The following is an 18,037-nucleotide window of genomic DNA, read 5'->3' on the forward strand; positions in this document are numbered from 1 at the left end:
ATGATTAATGATCGTTCGTCAGAGATAGAGTTCCTATGGAAATCCTGTATATCCTAAAAGTTCAAGATGATCTCTATAAGCTGTACGACTCTTGTCTTAATATATGATACATTAAATCAAATCTGAAAAATCGAGAATAACCGAATCAAAGTCGAGACAACCAAGGGGAATCAATTGCGCTTTACGATTACAGCTTACCTTGACCATTTGATATTCCCATCCTCATACACATTTGACATATATATTTATATTTACACCATATCGTCCTCATCAAAATCTTTTTAAATCATCGTCGAATAAGACAAGACCAACGATAGTATCGTATTAGTTACTGGAAAAATGTCAACTTCCGAGTAAGTCTCACAGATTCACATTCTTTGATAACACAGCTTATCGCTGATATTGCGCTTAGTCTGTCAAAACATGGTAGTAGTAGTAGTAAAAGAACCTATAATACAGATCAAGGTGACTTAATAATGATTTTCATATACAGGAATACCGCTGATGTGGAATCGTCGTTGTATATAGAACATTATGTCTTACCTATAGATAATGAAGAGATCAATAGACTTGACGCACAACATAAAGCTATAACACTTTTAAGATGAATACAATCGCTATAGGGCAAACTTGTCCATGAACAAAGGGAACTTGCTTATTGATCAATCGATTAATTAATATTTAGCTATTTGATGGTTTATTACCTAGAGATATCGAATTGACATTACAATCTGGATCGAGCGATAAAAGAGTAATGGATGTAGGATGCGGTACAGGGAAATGGTTGATTGATTTAGTTGAGAAATATCCAAATATAACGGAAGCTTCAGGAGTGAGTTTAGAGTAATTACGATCATTTCAGCTGTACAGTAGGTTGTATAGCTAAACTTTATCTGATTAGATCGATATAACTCTTATTCATCCCCAACAATTCCCATCGAACGTTAAATTTACTCGACAAGATGTTTTAAAGCCGTTTCCGGAAGATTGGATCGGGAGATTTGACGTTATACAAGCTAGATTCTTGATAACTGGTGTGAGTAAATGGTTCTGTTCCCCCACAATGGAATGGCAGTTACGGTTAATCTCTCTTTATAGAGACAGAAAGATCAGGTAGACAACAGTGATATTACATTAGTTGACATCCTTCAAATTTGTGCAATAGATCAAAAATTTCCCTTCATTACTCGAGAGATTAATAACTTTGTTAAAACCCGGAGGATACCTAATAATAGTCGAGCCTGAAACTAAATCTCATTCAACAATATCTGACAGTTTGGAAGAAGTATCTCCAGCAAGCGCTAAATTTGGTGATATTTCCTATCAGTGAGTTGATTGTATATCTCATCCAAATTACCAAGAAAGACATTTCGCAAACTTAATCCTCACATCTTGAATCAACCGATCTTCAGGGCAATGAAGAAATTTGGTATAGATATGGATGCAGCTAAAAATATACCTAATTATATGAGGAAATCTGATTCGTTTGATAGAGTTGAGCAAGTTTCAAAGGATTTACCGATGAGTGATTGGTCGGATGGTAAGCTCGAAAGCTTTGGTGAAATGTTTACTTATGAAGAACCAGTCTTCTCTGTAAACGAGATTACACATCATTAATTCATATTTATACAACTTTAGATCCCCGTTTAAACGAAATTGGTAAAGCACAAATACCAAATGCATTAGCATACCCAGATACGATAAGAAAATTAGTTTTAGCTTCTGGCTTAGTAAGTCAATCAGAATTTGAAACAATCAAAAAAGATTATATAGATGAAACGTTAAAAGGTGAAGGAAAAACTGTATTACCAATTTGGACAATTTGGGGCAAGAAGAAATAAAGAGGTATTAGTGTTATTACTAGTTTGGGGTTAAACCGTAGTCATCTGGAGCTATCTGTGAAGGACATTGGTTGTTGGTCTCAACATAAAGAGATCCTATGTATCCTGAAGATGATCTTTATCTACATGAATAGAGTGACCTGTCATCGAAAGATAAGATGCATTCTTACTTTCTAACAAATTGATAACCTGGTCACCTTCTATCCCTTTTCCTATCCCTGTCCTTGTACCTTTCCCTATCCCTATCTCTTTCTTTGTTTCTATGACCTGTATGCCTATATTTAGTATCATCTTTCTCCCAACCATTCCTATCCCTTTTCCTTGGCTCATCTTTATGTTTGCCAGGTGCGAAAGTGATTTCCCTCTTTCCACCGCTTATAGCTTGTGCAGCTTTTACAGCTTCCTGTTTAGCTTTTTGATTATCTGAAAGTGTTTTTGGTCCATATTGAGGTATCAATTCTTCTAAATTACGTCTTGTTAACCATCCGTTCGAAGGGAAATTCGTTGATCTTTCGTCTATAGAGACAAATTCAACCTGTTGTATGGGTAAATCATTTCAATGATCAGTATACAGGCCATTGGACATGCGTAACGAGAAACGTATTAGCAGATCGGTAAGATTGAGACCTACTAATTTAGAATATATGTGTGGATTAGCAAATGAAGAAGAAGATAATAATCTTGTATTGATATGTTCATTATTTTCATATTTCAGTTTCAAGAAATGTTCAACTTTTTTCTATCAGAAATTTACAAATCAGTTGAATGCGCTCCAAGTTTATTTCCCGACATCAATGGAGACGGAAGAACATACCTTTAACGTATCATCACATTCATTCGGATCAACTTCAGGTGGTATACCCCAATTTTCTAATCCATCTATATTAGGAGGTAAAGTAACTAAATTGAATATTTCATCTTCATTCAATCCTTGAAACTCTATACCAAATTTCGATGAACCTATCTGATCTTTGGAATTGGATAATTCAGTTTTCGATATATCTGATTGAGCAGTATGTGTTAAATTCTCAGGTAATTGATTGTGCTTTGGCGTTGAAGTATCACTTGATGATATTTGAGGTGAAGTTCGACGTTGTCTTTTAGGTGATTTGGGTGTTAATACTATTCCATTTGGTGCTGAACGTATTTTGGATTTGTTTGTATAGGAAGAGGAGGCAAGAGGATCTAATGTTTCAAGACATAAGCTTTTATCAAATTTCTACCATTCGAATAGCTTACCTGATGTAATATCATTTCTTAGTCGCTATTCCATTGAACATCATATATGCCCACAAGCCAGAATGAAAAGTTCACGTGCCCCATGATGTGGAATCAATGACAACATAAAAAGAGATAAAGAGGGCCAAGTGTGATCAAGTGTCCTTCATGCTTTATTCGTAAGATTGACTTACGGATGGTCCTGCTTGATTTGATGATGTAGATTGTTCAGGTGATGAATCGTCAGAGTAGTGGACTAAGCCTAAGAAAGGGAAGGGAATCAGCTTGTCTCTCGGCTGTATGCAGCTAAACGAAGAACTTCTAGCTGACCTTGCATGTTTGATGTGCGCTGACGCTCATTAATCGATGTTGAGTTGTATTTGAGGATCAAGAGGAAAGAACATAAGAATTGTAATAGACTTGATTTCTTTTGCTTCACCTCTTCCTTATTTACGACGTTGAAAGGTGACCTAAGGAGATATGTACGATCTCCGTATCCCGGTATATAGAAAGTGATGACGTGACTTGATGCACTTTTAGCCGATGAGTGATTCTTCGTAAATAGAATAAATAAGTAGATAAGGAATAAAGGAAATGATGATAACACCTTGATAACTATCTCTTCTTCTTCTTCTTTACATTCACTCGATCTACTCAAATCAAACGAAAGCTCTCAAGAAGATTAGTGGGAGATAAACAATGTCCGAAATATCACCTTTACAACCTATACCTGAACCACCAGCACCCAGGAGAAATGCAAATGCTATCGAGTTGATATCGGGAAGTATAGGAGGTGCATCACAGGTGTTATCAGGTCAAGTGAGTCATCAGCTTTCCAACCACTATTACACCAAGGTGATTATCAAGCTGATTATCCCTCATAGCCGTTAGACACACTGAAGACAGTGAGCTGTCTTGTGGGCCTTCATCTACAGGGTTTCGATAGCTCACACAATCACCTTTTATAGCGAGCTCAAACGGCACCAAAAGGACAATTCAAGAACACTTTGGATATATTTACTACAACAGTTAAGAATGAAGGTTTCTTAGCATTATACAAAGGAATGGTAAGCTCACACGTCCATTATAACTGGGAAAACATAGCTTACTTTGTATATCAGTTATCACCTTTATTAGGTGTAGCAGCTGTAAATTCATTATTATTCACCGCATATGGTGCATCAAGAAGAATAGTTTCACCTTATCCTGATTTATCTATACCTCAAGTTGCTACTGCAGGTGCTATGGCAGGTGCAGCCAATGCTATTTTAGCTTCGCCCGTGAGTCATGGTATTGTGACGCTGTTTGAGGCAAACTTTACGATTTTTTTTCATACTGAATATGAACTTACGCTAATTTTTTGCATTCCTATTGTATAGGTCGAAATGTTCAAAATTCGAATGCAAGGTCAATATGGTGGTGCAGGTGACAAGAAATTAAGTGGTGTTGTTAGTGATATGTGGAAACAATATGGTTTTAGAAATGGTATAATGAGGGGTTATTGGGTGAGTCGAAGGTCTGAAACCCTCACTTACCTGGCAGTCGCAATCAAAATGGGAAACGCGATTATCGAAGAATACTGATATACAATTACTAAATACTGGATAGATAACATTCGTTAGAGAAATCCCAGCTTATGCAGGGTTTTACGCAGGATATGAAACTTCCAAAAGATGGTTTGCGAAACAATATCAACCTAACAATTTACCCATTTGGGCATTATTGACTTCAGGTGCTATTGGTGGTATCTCATATTGGGTCGCATGTTATCCTTTAGATGTTATAAAATCTAGAGTACAATTATCAAAAACTCCTCCAATAAAAGGTCAATGGTTATCTGGTGGTTATATCGCACATGAATTTAAAGCTATTTTACAAGAAGGTGGAACGTGAGTATTTTGATCTCTTATATCTCTATCTGACTACGACATGTGATTCTCGGTACATTCGAAGTATGAGCTGATCGATAGCTGATGTTATGTTATCATGAATGCAATATTACAGTCGAGCACTTTTCAGAGGTTTAACTCCTTCTTTACTTAGAGCTGTACCTGCTGCAGGAGCTACTTTTGCAGCTTATGAAGTTGCTAAAGGTGAGTCTGGTTGAAGTAGTTGTATTCCATCGAATTACAGTATCATGCTAACCACCTGTTCCCTGTGTAGGATACATCATCGATCATAATCTATTATAAGAACTTGGAAGGGCTTATAGAATTCTCCACTTTTAATCAAAGAGCTTGTATATACTTGATTGTGCATAATATCAATACGGAAGAAAAAGTCCTCTACTCAACGAAACTCGGAAGGGCATCTTCGGGTACAAGAGGAACGAACAGCGAATTGTATATCATAACATTGCATCGGTATCTTTCAACGCAGAAACGAATGTTTATATGTAGTCTCTTTACATGCGTAAGGATACTTTCTGTGCAGTAATAAAAATCTTTCAGAGCGTCATCTTTCTTTTCAATTGGTGAAACGTAAGTCGTCCATTCTGCACCTCAGCCGAGACCAACGAAAACCCTTTATACATTTTGTGCATATATATATATGTGTAGATGTGTATGTTTAGATATATTACAGTAAAGATCCTATATAATAACCAGAAAATCATCTCTCCTTATTTCCCTTCAGTCTCTCATACATATATGAGAGATTACCAAAATTGAGTCAAATCAGGATGTATACCATCTCTTGATCTCAACAAAACGATATTTGAAGTTGTTGTGGAGAACTACAACAGCAAACAACAACTATCAGATTAAAAACAATCACTTGCACGCATTAATTGGGTAAAAGAATCAAACTTACCCCATTACCTACGAAAACACCGGCTCTTCTAGCGATTTCCATATCGACAGCTACACCTAATTCTTTATCTTGATGTCTATTATATAAATCATTTTTACCTAAAAAAACATTATCCCAACCTTCAGATTGTAACCACATTTTAATTTCATTTATCCAACCACCTTCATCGTTTTCACCTAAATCTGTTAATAAATAAATTGATTTAAGTAAAGGATGATTTTTTCTCATTCTTCTTGCACGTGCTATAATATCTAAAGTTTCAGGTAAACATTTTGCTTTATATAATCCCATTCTGGTAGCTTCAACCATTGTTGAAGGTGGTGGTACATTTTCATTTCCTGGTAATAATGGTAATTTGTTAAATGATACGAATGGTCTAAAAGTCGTTGTTTCTTAGCCAAAGTTTCTCCCTTAACCTGTCAGATCCAGAGTTGATGGGCAATGCTTAGAACTCACGCTGCTCTTCTACCTTTCTCTTCGCAAACTTGTTCCCAATCTTTACCTCTTCTCAAATGCATAGCTAAAATATGTTTCCATACAGTCGTTTTATGTACATCTTGACTTGTCGCTTGACTTATAGCTTCTATGTCATATGGTTGAGATTCAGGTGACAAGATTGGTAAAGCACGATTTATGATGGACAAAACAGTTGGCGAGAATGTGAAATGTTTCATTACGGGTGATTTTACAAAGGTTTCGTATAGATCTAAAGATGCTTTGGAGTCGAAAAATCTGTACAGGAGGTCAGCATTTCATTTATAGCCAAACGCATATCGCGTTACCACAAAACGAGAGTCGTAGATCACATGAAGCAGAAAGACCCACTCGTCATCAAAAGGTTCACCTATTATTCTAACACAGTTCTCTTCACTTCCAGCCAATAAAACTTGTATCTGATGTATTCTAGATTGACCATCTGCAACTAGTTCTAAATCACCTTGAGGTCGATTGTCGTTCACTATCGTATGTAGTTGTTCCTTATAAGATGGACAGACATTCCGATAGTATTGAGCACTGTCCGGATAAGCAAGGAATCATCAACTTAATATTCGTAGAAAAACCTCAGATTAGTGTAACAGAGCAGACATACGGTACAGCCCTAGGTGATCTATAAAATTTCTCAAATCCAGATATCACAGTTGATATATAAGCTGATAATGGTATTCTAGCTGATCTCCATGGCCAGCGCGATATAGCGAAGGGCAGATACTATGAAATAACAGCTGGCATGAGCTCCCTTATCCAATAATGCCTAATCTAAAGAGGACTTACCGTATCATCTTCTACATAGGGTTCGAACGCTAACGACCTATTTCCCAAAACCGCTAAATGATGTTGTAGTCTGTCATCATACAATGTAGAATTAGTTGATACCCATTGAGATTCTGCATCCAACTTCCGAGATACCTACAAGACCCTTTGTAACTGAATAGAAGGCTTTAGCGTTGTGCTTTGTAGATTAGATAAGGGGTTAACTTACCTGATGATTGAATCCTGTTGATCAAGGTGAAAAACAATATTTCTAAGTAAGTTCTTTTCGATACATATCGAGCAACACAACTCACCCGTTCCTCTAGGGACATCGAATCTATAATAATCGAATGGAATATGAGCTTGCTTCTTCAATATTTCTTGTAAAGGAATATCCTTTCTACTCACTTTACATATCTACCATTTTTACCTTCACCTACACTTATATCACCTTTAATTTGAGGTAAAGTAGCTTCCTGTCTCCATTCTATTGAGTAATTAGGTGGAAAAGGTGGTCTAGGATGTATTGTAAATATGATTATAAAACCTATAATAACCAATAATATTCTAAAATGCGGTCTTCTTTGTAATGAAGGTAATATCGAAGCATTCCTAGGTAATCTTTCTTTGAGATTTGATAAATATGCTGTGTCTACTGTTATTGGTGGTCCAAGTGGATTGGGGAATGTGACTCTCATCTTTAAATCACGAAACACCAGTTCAAACTAGAGATGTATCACCTGAGAAAAGAGAGAAAGGAAGGAATCAATGTTAAGAAGTCATCGTTGTATGTCAAAGAAGCATTTACCTGTAACAAACTAAGGGAATTTAACCATATATATGTGCATGTTGAAAAGGAACGCGTCGGGAATGACTACTAACTGTATGCACCCGTAGAGTACTTTCTTGTTTGGTGAATGGGAATTTACAGAGTACTCTACGGAGTCTCCATGGATTGTTATACCCGATCACAATCCCCTCTTCGGGGGTATTTTGAACACTATGATTGTTTTCACTGCTCAAGTAACACTTACAATGTAATCAGGAATATGATAATGTTCGACTGATGCATAAGATATAACTGAGATCTAGACAAAAGAAGGAGTGTAGGTTTATACACTATATATATATATATATATATATATATATATCTTCTTTATATATATGCATGCTCATCATCATCATTCATCGTCAACCACAAACTACGGTCACCGATATAAATAAAGTAAACAAGCTAATGATCAGAATCACATGATTTAGGTTGAGCACGGACCTGTATAAAGGTACTCACAGATACAAGTTATATTGATACACAAACACACAGATATGTTTAAATTAATTAAACTTTGAAACACAGTCAACCCCACAAAAAATGGCAAAATTTGATGTTAATGGATTGATTTGATTCTGCTTGCCAACACGCATTGCATATCATCATCATTCTTTATCTACATTCCTTATCTACTTACATTTTGGACTTCAACCTTTAATCCATACCCTCTCTTCGCTTGGCCAGTTTCCCCTTTTCAGCTACGTCTTCTTGATCGCCAGTGTTTCACTCATTTGCCGGTATAGTACAAATCGTGGTTTTTTTGATGAAGCTTTGGGAATACCTAAAAACGTTGCGTGCGGCAAGAGCACATGTCAATGCTGGTACTGATCATAGATCAAAACCTATACCGTGAGTAGCAGTTCATCATGTGTAAATATAACGCAAACCTCTTAATGAGTAAACGATACTGAGTTCTTTTTCTCCTCGTAGCGATCACAGCATACCGCTCAATCCCGATGATTGGTTAATTGACCTTGAACCTGGCACAAATTACGATGAGTATGTCTGCTTGAAATAAATCAATATTTGCATGTTTGATGGTAATCTTTATTCCAGTAAACCCGATGTCAAAATGTATCTTCGTTTAATCGGTAAAGCATCAACGCCACAGCTTCGAAATGAGCAAGATCAAATTGAAGCTGGTAGAAGCTATTTAGCTGAGGAAATGAGAGAGGAAAGAGGGCAAGTCAGTTTGCAAGTCATTCTATGTTTGGCTTACATTCGGTTTTAGTGTCTTCGTTTTACCATCCGATCTATCTTCAACACCTCATAACGCCTTACAAAACCCATATTACTTATCTACATTGTCCGATAAACCACTCGAATGGACCAAACTCGATTCAAGAGGTTGGTGGTATTTCACTTCTTTAACACCTGTTATGATGCGTGCAAGATGTTTTATGGATAAACAAGGTGGTAGACCAGGTGAAAAATTCGTCATGACTAGAAATTCAAATGTAACTGATTTTAAAGAAAGGAATCCTGGTTTGAAGTTTGAGTATGTCAAGGTGAGTATGAGTCTCTCGGACAACAAATGTCTTAGCATGTTAGCAAAACGTATACTTCGGCTAAAAGATTTCCTTGATAATCCGTTTAGACCAATATTCGTGCACCTTTACTCGCAGGTGTAACACCTCCAGAATATAATACCGATAGATTCGCTTTGTTGACTTCACAATTATACAAAACCAACATACATCCAGCATTAAGATATCATTTTCTGTGTTTAGCTGATATTGAAGAAATTGAAGAACATATTGATTCAATGTTAGATTTGTATAATTTTTATGATACACCTTCTATATGGAATACAGTTAATGGGCTAAGACCAGGTATAATTATGAGAGGATGGTATCCACAATCTTTAGAGCCTAATCAATCTTGGGAAATGGTCGATAAGGATCGTATAGTATTCTTAGATGGTTGGTCAGAAGAAAGAGAAAGAAAAGAGCTGAAGATATTGAGAAATTGAGGAAATACGATTTCGAAGATTGAAAGTAAAGAATGAAATATACGGTATTCGATGATTCGAAGATTAAGATTAAGATGAAATATATGGATTCTTGTGTATCAAGTATAATCAAAAGACCCTTGTATCGATAATATCTAAGGTTATACTCGTGTTATATGTAAATAATATTCAACTCTAACTGAATAACAACAAGTTGTCACCGTAGCTACAAAAAAGGGTTGTAAACAAGAAATGACGTCACTCAACAAATCCCCCCTTTTCCTAACCTCTGTAATGTTCAGCATTCGTAAACTAGTTTCTATCATACATCGTACAGTTTACACATATATACATCTATTATCATATCACAAGAGGATACATTTCAACACCAAGATAACGGATACAAACGATCACCAAAGTGAACACAAGCAAAATGCCATTATTCGCCAATCGAAGGGATACACAAAATCCAGCACCTATAGCTAGACAACCAGTAGATTTGAAAAAATTATTAGCAGTTTACGATGATTATCCAAATGTTCTTGGATCGTTGGATCAAACGATGAATAGATTAGAAGAATCTGAAGAATCACAAAGAATAGCTGAAGAAAAAATGAATGATGCTTTAAAAGATTTGGATGATGAAAGAAAAGGTAGAGAAAAAGATAATAAAGCATCTTTAAAAGCTAAAGAAGAAGCTTTAGCATTAAGTAAAAAAGAAAAATTGGAAGCTGAAAAATTGAGAGAAGAAAAAATAAGAAATGAATTAAATCCAAAAATAACTAAACTTGAAACTGATTTAAAGACTACGACAGAACATAGAGATAGATTAGAAAAAGAATTAAAAGAAAAAAATGATCAAATGGTAGAATGGATTACATTACTTGAGAAATTAAGTTTGGAAAGAAAACAAGGATATGAAAAAGAAAAGAAATTACAAGAGGAAAGATGGTTATCAGAAGAAAAAACTCAAAAGTTAGATCAAGATATATTAGAAAAATTAAGAGAATCAAGTAGATCGAAATTAAACGATGTTAAATCAGTAAACTCGGATGCAATTTCAGTTAAAAGTCATCAAACTCATCAAACCCATCAAACTAGAAATACAACGAATACGACTAGTAGAAAGACTTTGGAGAACATATAGTATAATCGAGATATTTGTTGGTATGTACGTTACATGAACCTTTATAATATTATTCGATTTGAGTAATGACGATTTCAAATTTTGACAGCTCAGCGAAGTTATCCCCAAACAAACCTATTTTTTTGGCTCAAATTTGTTTGTTATGAAGAAACAATGATTTGTCATATATATACCACTATACCTTATAATCGAAATATCGCTCTACCAATACGATGCGAGGTTCTCAACAATGTATAATAATATGCGCACAAGTACATTTAGTGACCTCCTTTGCAATCTTCAAGATCGATAATGAGGTCTTACTTCTAAACGTCGCCCATTGCTTTATGCCCCCTTGTTAAAAACTACATCTGTATCAAGGAAAACTAACCCCTTATAAATTGAGGACTGTATACCAAGATAGAAGAAATTGAGATCCATCATCATGCTAAACCTTTTACGCGAATTCATTATTGGACCAGAACTAACACAAGCTCATCGTAAGCGAAATACAACGTATACAAAACACTATGTTTATTGTCTTAAGCCAGATTATAGTCAGTAGACCATGCCTCCAAGCGAAAGAGACAGCAAGTGATACAAGTATGCTTGACGATAGATAAAGCTTCCGAAGCTGATGCTCGACGATACAATATCACCAGAAAGAAATTTGTTTTCTGGTTTGCTTGCATAATTACTGTACATGCTAGCATCATCATATAAAAGGGAAGAGGAAAATTGATGTGTCAAATATAATGCTAAAAGCGGGATTCACGGATTTACGTCATATGAAAGTAGGGGGAAAAAGAGAGAAGGAAACAATAATGATGGAACTGAACAGCTATATGTATTCTTACTATTTTACCCTCATTTTAGGGTTACTTTCTTTTTTTTTGTCACCCTGAATGAACCTGAAATGTCCAGAATCGTTCGGCATGTTACTACTACACTACTTGTATGCAACACTACTACCTACTTTTGACGTTTAGCGCCAATGATTATGGCTGAGGAAGAGATAGAGAGGCACTTGTAGTCTTGGTAAGATTACTTTTAATGACATTCGACCATTTTTGAGATTTGACAAACCTTCACATTATTATCGTTGTTCAATTTCCATCACGCGTGATCTTCTAGACTATCCTTTCTTTTGGGTTTGTTGTATACTCCAAGTCGTCAACTTGAATTTTCTGCTCAGCACTTTACATGTATCTTGGGGTAATCAAGATAGACTATAACCCACATGTTTTGGTCTTCAATGCTATATTAGCTTCGCGCAATTCTCGATTGAAAATAGCCCGAACAACTTAGATCGATAAAGATTGCTATTCGTTTATCGACAATATTACAGCTACGTTTGGATTCGTTCCGATTAGCAATAAACTTTAATAGATATTTCTAACGAGGTTATCGAATGGATGAGAATACGGTAAGATGACAGTCAAACATAATGATGTACAGGAGAAAATCTCCCCGACAATTTCAATATCATATCTCGAGGTGAGTCAGACAGGCTTATTGATATTTATGATCACTAACATAAGATAACTGATCTCTCATCAACTTCAGACGTACCCATTCCCTGCATTCATCGTCTTACCCAAACCTGCATTCCATGATGGACCATCACAAAGTCGTATAATATGGAAAAATGATAAATGGATCAAATGGAGTAAGAATGAATCTTTAGAAACGTTATTGGAATACGATACATTAGAATTATTCGAAGACTGGTTGGTATCAAACCAAGATGAAAGTGTATTTCAACTCAATCACCACCATCATTCACAAGATGAATTTCAACAGGAATTATATCTCGTTAAATCAGTTATCAAATCTTCAACTACTAAACATGATAGATCAAATACAAACATACAATACGTTATCACTTGCTTTCCTGTAAAACCTTTAATCTCTCAAAATTCAATACCTACACCGACCTCCAATCATTATAGGGAAGATACACTTACGCCCACGAATATAGACACTGAAAATGTCCAAATTCGTACACCAATCCTACAAGATACACCTATCGTTTCTCCAGAAGCATATAAAGAACCAACTTTATTATCTTTAGATAATAACGATAAGAGCCATAATGGTCAAACACACGAGAAGCCTAATATACCCGCCTATACACCCACTGCTCTTTCAACAAATCCATTATTATCTTGTCAAGCCTTATTGGATAGTACGGATTGGTCAAAAACGACAATAGGAGCAAGAAAAGAATGGTCACCTGTCATAGAAATGATGATGGAAGTTATACTGAGATCGCCTACACAAGATGCGCTGTGGTTAGGTGATGATTTCCAGATGATCTAGTAAGTTCGATTTGTATATGTATATGTAAAGGCAGTATAGGTTTCGTCTAATCATTATCAATCAACATTTACTTAGTAACGACAATTACGCTCAGATTGTAGACCACCCTCATATGTGGGGAAGATCAGCAATGGTGAAAGAAGCCTGGGGTCCAGTTTGGGATGGTGTAAAACATCTCATTGATAGATGTCTAGAAGATGGTGAACCATGTTATAGAGAAGATGATCTACTGTTGTACCGTAGAGGACCGAAAGGCTATTGGGTTGAGAAATATCATACTTGGAGTTTCATCCCATTGTTTGATGAAAACGGTAAACCCTTAGGGCGAGTGAAATATTTCTAGCAGGACTAATCGCGATATTAACTTTGGCTATAGTTTATACAACCCAACTCGTGACACCACTGCATCGGTTCTAGCTAGAAGAAGACAAGAAAGTATGCGTGATTTATCAGAACAACTCCTTACGGCTAGAACAACGACAGAATATTTCAATGGTATAAAGGAAGTCCTTGAACTTAATCCTAAAGATGTACCATTCATGATGTGCTATAGTATCGAGGAGAATAGCGAATCCCATTCTGTCAAGCTGGAATTGCAATCAACCATTGGTGTACCAGATGGACATAAAGCTGCTTTAAACAATCTCGAATTACCACTTGGTCCAGAAAAATATTCACGAGCATCATTCGGCTCAAAAGCTAATCAACTTTCATCACCCACTCTATCAGCTATATCAGCATTATCTTCAGGTACAGGTCGTGTGCAATATAGTTATGATCGACAATCATGGCCTTTAGCTCAAGCTATCGCAACTCGTCAAGCCATAGTTGTCGATGATTGTACCGATATAATCAAAGGGTTCGAATTACGACAATGGGAGGCTTTACCTGAATCAGCTATAATCGTGCCTATATCAAGTGAAACCTCAGTCGAGACTCCTCAAGCTGTTGTTATTATTGGACTAAACATCGCATCACCTTTAGATTCAGTATATGAAGATTGGATACATGTGTTGAGAGCACATCTTACATCTTCTTTAGGATCTGTTAGAGCGGCAGAAGCTGAACATGATAGACAATTAGAACGAGACCGAATGGAAAGAGCCAAAACGGCCTGGTTCCAGGGAGCAGCGCATGATCTGAGATCACCTCTGACTTTGGTTGCAGGTCCATTAGACGATATCTTGCGTACAAAACTAACAGTAGAGCAAAGAAATGGATTATCTTTAGCACAACGTAATCTAGCTAGAGTACAAAGATTGGTTAACGCTTTATTGGATTTCTCAAGAATTGAAGCTGGAAAATTATCAGGTAGATTCTTACCTATAGATTTAGGTAGATTTGTGGGAGACTTAGCTGCTCTGTTCAGACCTGCAGTAGAAAGAAGAAGAATAAAATACGTGGTTCATGTTGAACATCATGAAGGAATGGTCTTTGTCGACCCAACCTTACTGGAAACTGTTGTCACCAATTTAATCAGTAATGCTGTCAAATATACAGAATCTGGTACCATCACGATCGAGTTGACCTATCACCATACTTACGCCGATATTGCGATCATCGATAGTGGTATTGGTATCCCTTCCGCTGAATTGAATGCAGTCACCGATCGATTCCATAGAGCAACAACTGCTCTATCAAGAGGAACTGAAGGTACAGGTATAGGTTTAGCACTTTCAAAAGAGATTGTTCGGCTACATGGGGGAGATCTTCTGATTACCAGTCAAACGGCAGAAGAGACTCAAGGGAAACGACATGGATCAACATTCACAGCTAGAATACCACTTATCGAACGTCAAGTCGTCCAAGATAATATGGCTAGGACAGATTTCGGTGCATATGGTAAAGCTGTGGTAGAAGAAGCTATGCACTGGATCTTACCCAGTGATATGGACTCAGAATCTGTGGGATCGGAACTCAACGAATCAGTTTCGTCACGTGCAGAAGGATTTTTGTTCGATCGAACTGATATACTTCTTCTGGTTGACGACAATACCGATATGAGACATTACGTGAAAAATATTTTTTCACCATTCTGTAAAGTCATCGAAGCTACCAATGGTAAAAAAGGATTTGAAATGGCTAAAAAGCATCAACCTCATTTAATTTTGTCAGATTTGATGATGCCAATCATGAATGGTCAAGAACTGTTAACAGCTATCAGATCTGAACCTTCAACGCGTATGACACCAATGGTCTTATTAAGTGCAGCCACAGATGATGAATTAAGATTAGCAGCTTTTGTTGAAGGCGCAGAAGATTTCATGTTAAAACCATTCAAACCTAAAGAATTGTTAGCTAGAGTACATTTACACATGCAAATGGGTAAAAAACGTGCACATCTAGAAATGATGTATGCGCAAAGACAACAGGAATTAGCTGTTATTTTAGATTATTGTCCATCAGGTATAATGAGAGCCAATGCAGATGGAAATATAATCTATGGTAATGATGCTTATAGGACTTACACAGGTATACCACAAGATGAAAATCTAAATAATTGGTCAAAATATGTTTCTGAAGATATAAGAGAAGATTTAATTGAGAAATGGAATAACGTATTAAATGGGAATCAAAGGGAAACTACGGAAACATGGAAATGGTCAAATGGTACAAGTGTTTCAGGAACGTTCATTAGATTAGATATGATTGATTCCAAGTTAAGCGGTGTATTGGGTTGTTTAAGCGATATAAGTTATCAAGAAGAAAAATTGTTGGAAGCTGAAAGAAGGAGGATAGAAGCTGAAGAATCAAAACAACAACAAGAGTTGTTAGTTGATTTAACCTCACACGAAATCAGAACTCCTGTTTCAGCTATTTTACAATGTTCAAGTTTAGTAAAAGAAAATTTAACTTCGTTACAATCCCAGCTGAAGATCGTTAATGGTGATGGATTTAAAGCAACTCCTGAATTGTTGGCGGAAATTGATGAAGATATTGAAGCGTTAGACAGTGAGTTTACTTTTCTTTTAAAGTTCCGCATTGTCTATGACTAATCGTATTCGCGCGACCATAGGTATTCATCAATGCGGTCTAGTTCAAGAGAGAATCGCAAATGATATTCTGTCATTAGCTAGAATCCAATTAGATATGCTATCTTTACATGACTTTGAGTCTGATCTAAAGGTTGAAGCTAAGAAGGTGAGTAATTCCAAGAGTATTCATGTATAAATAGTAATTGATACCGAACATTGTTCATAGCTCGTATCAGTATTCACATCCGAAGCGAAGATGAAGAAAATACAATTGGTATTGGAATTTGGTGAAAATATCAAAAAGTCAGGTATAAGCCTGATCAAAACTGATCATGTCAGACTTCATCAAGTTGTAACAAATTTGGTTTCAAATGCAATTAGATTCACAGCAACAAGTACAACAAGAATCGTTACTGTTCAATATGAAATTGGATTTGAACCGCCTCAGTCAGAAAATACTTGTTCACCTCCATTAAGTACAAAACAAATTCAACTACCAGTAAAAGAAGATACGAATGTATATCTGTATATAGCTATCAAAGATACTGGACCTGGTTTAGGGGCCGCTGAACAAGCTGGTTTATTCAGACGATTCTCGCGTAAGTAATCTACTCAAGTTTGTTGCCCTGGAAGAAGAAGCTAATTGATGATGTTTGCTATTCTGTAGAGGGTAACAAAATGGTACATACTAAGTTCGGTGGAAGTGGTTTAGGTCTATTCATCTGTAAACGTAAGTCTTCCTCGAGCTGCTCGCAAACTCTACAGTGTCCTTACATTTACGTTGTTTTCCAGGAATATCCGAACTACTCGGTGGTAGAATCGAAATGGAGAGTCAGCTGGGAGTAGGAAGTGGTAAGTCATTTGCGATCAAGCTGGGATGTTCATTAACCCATCACTTCTCCAGTCTTCCGGTTCTTCATTCAAGCTAGAACTGGAAAACCTCAATTATCACTTGAGAACTCGGTGTCAAAGCTTACACTAACAACACCAACACCGACTCTAACGCCGGATGTAAACCCTTCCGGAACTGCCAATACGAGCAGTGGTTTACACTTGTTAATAGTAGAAGATAATATAATCAATCAAACTGTGTTAAAACGTCAAATTGTAAAAGCAGGATTTACCTGTGATGTAGCTAATCACGGTCAAGAAGCTCTTGATTACTTAAATGAGATCTACAATATAAACAGAAAGGATAAAACTGAAGGTAGAAGACCTTATGATGTAATTTTAATGGATCTTGAAATGCCAAGTAAGTTATAAATGATCATGACTCATCATTGTAGTAGGTGACTGATGATCTTTCTTTCTAGTTATGGACGGTCTAACAGCAGTCAAACATATCAGACAGTCTGAATCGGAAGGTTTATATAATCGTCAATTGGTCATTGCCTTGACAGGGAATGCCAGGCAAGGTCAGATAGATCAAGCTTTAGCTGCTGGAATGGATGATGGTGAGTCTGACTTGACATTGGGAATTGATGGTGACTAACATATGTGTTCTCTGTAGTTGTGATCAAACCATATAAATTGCCAGAACTATTTGCAAAAGTCAAAAGTAAAATCCAACTGAAAGGGGATGTTCTACCGAATGGTCCGCTCAAGTAGAACATATTGTTTAGATCATTAGATTAATATAAAAACATTAGTAGACAAATACATTCAGACAAGTCATTGTAGCAACATCAGCGCAAATATATAGTATAATAC

The 18,037-nt window shown here is 36.3% G+C and overlaps 7 protein-coding genes across 7 annotated transcripts; 5 read left to right on the top strand and 2 right to left on the bottom strand.

The window, feature by feature from the left end:
- Positions 1 to 339: 339 nt before the first annotated feature.
- Positions 340 to 1,841, top strand: L201_006412 (uncharacterized protein; the record flags this gene model as incomplete). The annotated part of the gene is made up of 7 exons (XM_066222131.1): positions 340 to 353; positions 413 to 506; positions 686 to 832; positions 902 to 1,036; positions 1,166 to 1,326; positions 1,413 to 1,540; positions 1,639 to 1,841. 7 exons carry the CDS (start codon positions 340 to 342, stop codon positions 1,839 to 1,841), a joined length of 882 nt encoding a protein of 293 aa, XP_066078228.1.
- A 193-nt stretch (positions 1,842 to 2,034) lies between these two features.
- On the bottom strand, positions 2,035 to 3,396 carry L201_006413 (uncharacterized protein; the record flags this gene model as incomplete). Its single annotated transcript, XM_066222132.1, has 6 exons — positions 2,035 to 2,376; positions 2,473 to 2,580; positions 2,656 to 3,026; positions 3,081 to 3,105; positions 3,254 to 3,321; positions 3,390 to 3,396. 6 exons carry the CDS (start codon positions 3,394 to 3,396, stop codon positions 2,035 to 2,037), a joined length of 921 nt encoding a protein of 306 aa, XP_066078229.1.
- Positions 3,397 to 3,758: 362 nt separating this feature from the next.
- On the top strand, positions 3,759 to 5,251 carry L201_006414 (uncharacterized protein; the record flags this gene model as incomplete). The annotated part of the gene is made up of 8 exons (XM_066222133.1): positions 3,759 to 3,878; positions 3,944 to 3,964; positions 4,028 to 4,126; positions 4,181 to 4,339; positions 4,439 to 4,564; positions 4,668 to 4,948; positions 5,064 to 5,152; positions 5,223 to 5,251. The coding sequence occupies 8 exons, from the start codon at positions 3,759 to 3,761 to the stop codon at positions 5,249 to 5,251; spliced, it is 924 nt and encodes a 307-aa protein (XP_066078230.1).
- A 464-nt stretch (positions 5,252 to 5,715) lies between these two features.
- L201_006415 (uncharacterized protein) lies at positions 5,716 to 7,819 on the bottom strand (the record flags this gene model as incomplete). The annotated part of the gene is made up of 9 exons (XM_066222134.1): positions 5,716 to 5,793; positions 5,871 to 6,246; positions 6,327 to 6,602; positions 6,696 to 6,884; positions 6,961 to 7,079; positions 7,143 to 7,277; positions 7,351 to 7,364; positions 7,436 to 7,458; positions 7,530 to 7,819. The coding sequence occupies 9 exons, from the start codon at positions 7,817 to 7,819 to the stop codon at positions 5,716 to 5,718; spliced, it is 1,500 nt and encodes a 499-aa protein (XP_066078231.1).
- Positions 7,820 to 8,716: 897 nt separating this feature from the next.
- On the top strand, positions 8,717 to 9,948 carry L201_006416 (uncharacterized protein; the record flags this gene model as incomplete). Its single annotated transcript, XM_066222135.1, has 6 exons — positions 8,717 to 8,802; positions 8,884 to 8,952; positions 9,010 to 9,135; positions 9,185 to 9,461; positions 9,551 to 9,785; positions 9,854 to 9,948. The coding sequence occupies 6 exons, from the start codon at positions 8,717 to 8,719 to the stop codon at positions 9,946 to 9,948; spliced, it is 888 nt and encodes a 295-aa protein (XP_066078232.1).
- Positions 9,949 to 10,337: 389 nt separating this feature from the next.
- L201_006417 (uncharacterized protein) lies at positions 10,338 to 11,051 on the top strand (the record flags this gene model as incomplete). Its single annotated transcript, XM_066222136.1, has 1 exon — positions 10,338 to 11,051. The coding sequence occupies one exon, from the start codon at positions 10,338 to 10,340 to the stop codon at positions 11,049 to 11,051; it is 714 nt and encodes a 237-aa protein (XP_066078233.1).
- Positions 11,052 to 12,461: 1,410 nt separating this feature from the next.
- Positions 12,462 to 17,935, top strand: L201_006418 (uncharacterized protein; the record flags this gene model as incomplete). Its single annotated transcript, XM_066222137.1, has 11 exons — positions 12,462 to 12,527; positions 12,597 to 13,351; positions 13,428 to 13,676; positions 13,729 to 16,304; positions 16,369 to 16,493; positions 16,554 to 16,926; positions 16,995 to 17,057; positions 17,120 to 17,179; positions 17,232 to 17,579; positions 17,641 to 17,781; positions 17,838 to 17,935. The coding sequence occupies 11 exons, from the start codon at positions 12,462 to 12,464 to the stop codon at positions 17,933 to 17,935; spliced, it is 4,854 nt and encodes a 1,617-aa protein (XP_066078234.1).
- Between the last annotated feature and the right edge of the window lie 102 nt (positions 17,936 to 18,037).

Source organism: Kwoniella dendrophila, chromosome 8 (assembly GCF_036810415.1).
Source record: "Kwoniella dendrophila CBS 6074 chromosome 8, complete sequence".
Lineage (NCBI taxonomy): Eukaryota > Fungi > Basidiomycota > Tremellomycetes > Tremellales > Cryptococcaceae > Kwoniella > Kwoniella dendrophila.